This window comes from Odocoileus virginianus, chromosome 21, assembly GCF_023699985.2.
Source record: "Odocoileus virginianus isolate 20LAN1187 ecotype Illinois chromosome 21, Ovbor_1.2, whole genome shotgun sequence".
Lineage (NCBI taxonomy): Eukaryota > Metazoa > Chordata > Mammalia > Artiodactyla > Cervidae > Odocoileus > Odocoileus virginianus.
This window is the reverse complement of record NC_069694.1, coordinates 19,608,431-19,614,430: the sequence shown is the minus strand read 5'-3', so window position 1 is coordinate 19,614,430 and position 6,000 is coordinate 19,608,431. Positions and strand designations below refer to the sequence as shown.

Here is a 6,000-nt window from a genome sequence, read left to right as displayed (position 1 = left end):
GTGGGGGGGGCATGCACCACTGGCTTCTAATGGGTAGAGACCAGTGATGCTGCTATTGTACATCCTCATGCCCAAGACAGGCAACCCCCCTCCACCGCCCCACAAAAAGAACCACCTGACCCTGCAGGTCAGCAGTGCTGAGATTGTGAAAACCTCCCTCCCAACATTAACAAGTCTTTGGCCCTGAGTTGCATTTGGAAAGATCTCACCTTGGGCAGATCCCGATCACTGATGGCAATTCCCAGTGAAGACTGCAGCTGTGAACTGTCAGTGGCCTGTGTTCCCAGCAGCTGAAGAATAGTGTGTTTGCCATGAAGAGCATCTAGGTGTACCAAAGAGCTCTTGATCTGACCCCTCAACTTCTCTTTCTAATAAAAATAACAACCATGTTCAGGGCACTGTCCTGAGAGTTTTACACGTTATCCTACTTGATTGTTTTGTGTGTGCTGAGTCGTTTCAGTTGTCTGTTGTCTCTTTGCAACCCTACATTCTGTAGCCCACCAGGCTCCTCTGTCCATGGGATTCTCCAGGCAAGAATACTGGAATGGGTTGCATTTCCTTCTCCAGGGGATCTTCCCCACCCAGGGGTCAAACGTGAGTCTTCTGCACTAGCAGGCAGGTTCTTTATCACTAGCACCACCTGGGAAGCCCTGTTATCCCACTTAAGCCTCATGAAAAGCCCAAGAGGTGGGTTATATGGCCAGTATTTGGTAAAACAGTAATCGGGGACTCGGAGAGGTTAATCACTCACCCCAGATTACAGAGCTAGTAAGCAGCAGAACCAGGATTTGTATCCGGGGCTGCCTGACTCCAAAGCCTATTGTTTTCACAAGGAGGAAAGACAATCTTTGCTAAAGCAAGAACAGTACACAGAGGAATAGAGGATGGGCTACAGACTTAGCCGAGAACTGATAGAAACCCGGCCTCACAACAGCCAGAGCCCTGAGACAATGGCTGATACGGTGTGAACATCACAGTATCACAGTATCACAGCCTCTGAGCTCAGGCTCCCTGGAGAGGAGACTCCTGCCACCTCTCTATCCACAAACGTTAATGGTTACCAGCAATAATCCCTCTCATAAGGGGACTTTTTCTTTTTGCCTCCTTGAGGTGAATGCATGGACTTTAGGACTTTGTACGATGACAACAGTTAACTACAAAAAAGAAAAATAAAAAGCAGCCACTTCCTAGGAGTCAATGGTATAAAAATAATTTTTATTTACTACTGTAAATAAAGTAGTGCAAAGAGTAGTTTGGACCCACAATATTGCATTACTGATTTATTTACTACCTTAGCAGCATACAGTGTGGGCAGTTGGTTCTTTCTCTTCTCTCTCTCTCTCTCTCTCTCTCAGACACACACACACACACACACACACACACACACCCCACACCCCTACTCAGATGCAGGCAGGCATAAGGGGTGGGGAATGAGACTATGAGCTAAAGGTTTGTCTCCTGCGTTTTCCACTGCTGCCAGTCTATTCTAATGGGTAGTTCATGGAAAAGACTACACTTAAATACTAAGAATTTTCTAAATGTTATTTTATGGATTGCAATTGAAAAGTAAACGACATCCAACAGTGTCATTAACTGATTTGGAAGCATTACGACCCTAGAAAAATTCAAGGAGAAAAATGTAAACCCATTTACAAAGCCATTGCCCTTCCTGTGTTTCCAGCCTTAACCTATTCATTTCAAGGTGCCTCAGAAATGCTGGGTCTTAGATGTCAAATGGAAATCTGTCCTTGGGACTTTGAGGAGCGGGGCAGTGGCAAACACGCATACCAAACATTATCCAACTGGTAGAGAAGTCACAATTTTCTGTTGTTTTAATAAAATGGAATGAACAAGGGGCTAAGATTCTTAAAATGCACCGCAGTGTATAAGGATTTGGATACACCACAAGGCAAACTCTGACTCCCTATTCACACAATCATTAGGTGTGGACATCCGGAATAACCCAGTTAACCTCCCCAGCACCCCGCTGTGATCAGGATGCACCTGGTATTTGTCTGATAACCTTTGGTATAACCACTGTCTGCTCTGGGTATTTCTTTGATTTAAAAGAAAAAAAGACACCGAGTGCAAAATTCGCATCCCCTTGAGAAGACATTTAAGGTGTATAATGCCCCCGCCGCAGCTCTCCAATACCAGTAGCTGAAAGGATTCTCTCTCATCTGGAGAGACCTGGATTGCACAGTTCACCCACGTGGTTCTGGACTGTTGATGACGGTGGGCTGGTCCTGAGCGGAGGCGTCTGCCACTGGAGTCACAGCTGGACTTGCAGTGGGGGCCGTAGGGTCTTCGGAGGCCCCGGCTGGTGTCAGGTGGGGATTGCTGGCTGCAGAGACACGTGCACAACATGTGCTGAATCCTCAAAACAGTACAGGACACACAACCACACCTGGACTCTAGCAAGCAGGAAGAGATGCTTCTCATTTAGTGTCCTTGACACTATAAACAGATGAGCAGCTTTGGACCCATTATCTAGGTTCTTTGGACTTTGGTGTTTCCTCCTATAAAATGGCAATTGGAATAGATATGCAAAGATCTCTGGGAGTCTAAGTCCTAAAATTATGCTGTGAATTCCAGGTAAATATTAAGAAAGAGAGAAAAAGAGGAAAAGAAAGGGAAGAAGATGGAGGAAGGGAAGGAAGGAAGGGAGGGAGGGAGAAACAACTCTTGGTCTATGTTTTCTATGGTCATATCTCTTTTTTTTTTTTCACTTGGTGTTGGTGCAATGCAAGCTATGGATTATAGCAATCAATCAGAAAAGAGTGCTGGTTTCATTCATACTCTGATTCCATTTGGGTGATATTCCAAATTTTATTTAAATTGAATTATTTAGGTATATGTATATAAACTTTGGAAAACATAATTACCAGGCTTAATTATTTATCAGTCTGCCTTTAGGAAGAAGCTTGGGCCACCATAAAGATTAGGGAGGCTTATAAGGTTTTATACTCTATGTCAGTAGTTCTCAAGTGGGGGTGATTTTGATTCGAGGAGACAGCTTGCAACGTCAGTAGATATTCCTGTTCGTCACAACTGGAGGGTGAGGTGCTACTGGCATTTTAGTGGGTAGAAGCCAGGGATGCTGCTAAGCATCATAAAATGCCTATGCCAGCCTCCCCCACTCCCATCAACAAGGAGTGGTTCAGCTCCAAACATCACAAGTGCTGAGGCTGACACCCCTGCTTTAGGCACTGAGGCTAAGATATATTCTGGTCCATCCATAAGCCTGGGCTCTGGGACCTGGCTGCCCTGCCTTTAATCAGTGATGTAACCTTGGACAAGTTACCTACTCTCCTTCTGCCTCTAAAAAAAAATGGGCAAAATAAGAATATCTATACCTTATTGTCATAAGGATTAAATGAATTAATGTATATACCATTCTTAGAACAGTCAATAGATGTTAGCCATTACTACTAGTGACCTGGCTTACCGTGGCAATATGTTGATTTATCAATTTCTGGGGCCTGGCTGGGAGGACTGATGAAAGCATTTGTTTCTGGGATGCCTATGGCTCACTTTTAGACCCCAGGAGCTTAGGAAAATAGCTAAAACTTTGAAGCCAGAAAACCTAGGAGTCACATGGTCCTGCCAGTTCCCAGTTGCTGCGTGATCTTGGGTAAGTTACTTTCCCTCTCTGAGCTGCAGTTTCTCTGTCAAATGGGGGGTAGCATGACATATGGCTAGTACAGTGGCCATGCTTTGTGGGAACAATTGCTAGTTTGCCTTTAAGCAGTGCTCTTAAGTTCTGCAGTCCTTGAGTCTTGAGTCAGTAGGTGGGATCATTTTTAAAGGTTCCCAAAGGTCCATTCTGAAATGTACCAACTTGCAGAAGATGCCACCAGATGTTGATCATCTGACTTCTGGACAAACTCTTCAAGATTTCCACCTCTGAGAGGCTATTCTAGATAAAGCAGGAATGGGCTCCAAAGCCTCTGACCTTTTTAAATATGTAAAGGAATTCTTCAACGAACCCCCTCCAATATCTACAGAAGAACTTGTGAATCCAGAGACTGTTCTGAAAGAACAAAACAGTGCTGGTGGTGGTGTGGGGTTGGGGGTGGTGCCCAGGTGTTACGTAATAATGTGACACTTCTAGGTCAGAGGCATCAATCTGGCAGGTGACCTAACCATGGCAGGGATTGTGAGACCCGGTGATTCGGTAGAAAGACCATTTGCTGGAGTCAGGAGACCTGTTCTAGGCAAATCGCACTTATCAATCACTAGTAGGTGACTTTGGGGTAGATACTGAATGGCAGATATTTCAGTCCTAAGATGATGCTTGAATCTCATATGCCTCGGTCTCCTCATCTGTAAATTGACGGGCTTGGATCACATGGTGTCCCAAACCTTCTCAGGCCCAAAGATTTATCCTTCTGAAGATTCTCTGAGGAAGTTAATGAAGTACGAAGTCACCTATTTTTCCATTTAAGCTTAGGGTAATGTTTCAATCACCATGGTAACAAGATAAATCAGCAATCAGTTTTCTGATTAAAACAAAAAAGTGCCAATGTGTAAATGTAGAAAGAATGCATAATTAGCATTGCCACCACTGAAATCTTGTTAGAACGTAATAAAAATGCTCAATGTTTCAGCAGTAAATTTGCTATTATCCATGTGAGAACCCTTCCATTTTCATCAGGGGTTTGCAATCATTGGACAAGCCCCGCCCCCCATAGTGGGTCATAATTTTAGAATGGCCTCTTTGTCTCCACTCACCTGGAATCCATTCTAATTTGATTACTGGACTAGAATCAAGGAAAGCAGGAAAATCAGCAGGCTGCTTAAAAGAATTTCAGAGTGCATTCCAAAGCCAAATAGAAGTGATTTCTGGATTATTTGCTGCTTGGGGGACCATTTCCTATACATTAGTGAGAAAAATCAAGAGTTGGCCCTGGGTTAACAGACTGCAGTCCATGGACCTAATGTGACTTGCTGCCTGTTTTTGTATAGTTTGCAATCCAAGAATGGCTTTTGCATTTTAAAATGGTTGAATAAAAATCAAAAGAGTACTATTTTGTGACATGTGAGAAGTATATGAGATTTAAATCTTCACATCCACAGTAGCATTTTATTGAAGACCGGCCACGTCATTTGTTTTCCAGTATTGCCAATGGATGCTTTCGAACTATAATGAAAGTTGAATAGCTGTGATAGAGATGGCCCTCAAAGGCCCAACTGTTTATTATCTGGCCCTTTTCAGAAAAAGTTCGCCAACCTCTGTCGTGGACCACTGTAGGAAAAATATCTGCTTGCCAGCTCACCAGATGTGAGCACAAAGGAAAGAAGAATAGTGGAGAATATATTGGGTGAATTGGGAGATAATTGAATATTTACAAAGACAGGGGAGGTAGGTGGGGGTAAGGAGGTGAGGGAGGGAAACTCTGAAAATCTGAAGATCAAATCTACTTCATTTGGGCCTCTGGCTCCAGCAGGGCCCAGCCCACGTAGAAGATCCATGTCGTTTAAACATTTCTCATGAGTAAAGATACCAGTAGGGCACCAAGGGTAATGAGATAGGAGAAAAGCAAAATCTCACCATTAAATCACTCTGACTTTAAAGCTACTGCTTTTTTCATGAGCACCACTTTGTGACATTTTACTGTAATTTTAGAAGAAACCTCATTAACTGGAAATGTAGAGGACAGGGAAAGAGTAGGAAAAGGTTTAATTAATCTTGTTCGTATCATCTTATTCTTTTTAAAAGACCACTAAGTTAACTACTTAGGGGAAAAGGATGAGTTGGCTTAAATTATGAATGTTTGGAATTGGCTGACATTGGTTCCAAAGGAGACCTTGCTGGAGCTGGTAGTTCTGCAGATCTTGCTCTCTCCTGTGTATTATGTTTAGACATAAAGTTTACACTAGTCCGAGGAAGGCAGGACTTTCTCTGAACTGGTCATTACATTGTCTCCCTCTATTTTCCCTTTTACTTTCTGCTATGCAGCCAGGCTCCACACTTTTTTGGTCTCAGGGGAGATGTGT

The 6,000-nt window shown here is 43.4% G+C and overlaps 1 protein-coding gene across 2 annotated transcripts in view; it reads right to left on the bottom strand.

Annotated features, from left to right (window-relative positions):
• Positions 1-1,194: 1,194 nt before the first annotated feature.
• Positions 1,195-6,000, bottom strand: part of SEL1L3 (SEL1L family member 3) — a 108,387-nt gene continuing 103,581 nt past the window's right edge. For both annotated transcript variants that reach the window (XM_020897616.2, XM_070452071.1), the window contains one exon: positions 1,195-2,344. In XM_020897616.2, coding sequence (XP_020753275.2) covers positions 2,205-2,344 — 140 coding nt within the window. In that variant the 3' untranslated portion in view covers positions 1,195-2,204. The remainder of the gene's footprint in view (positions 2,345-6,000) is intronic.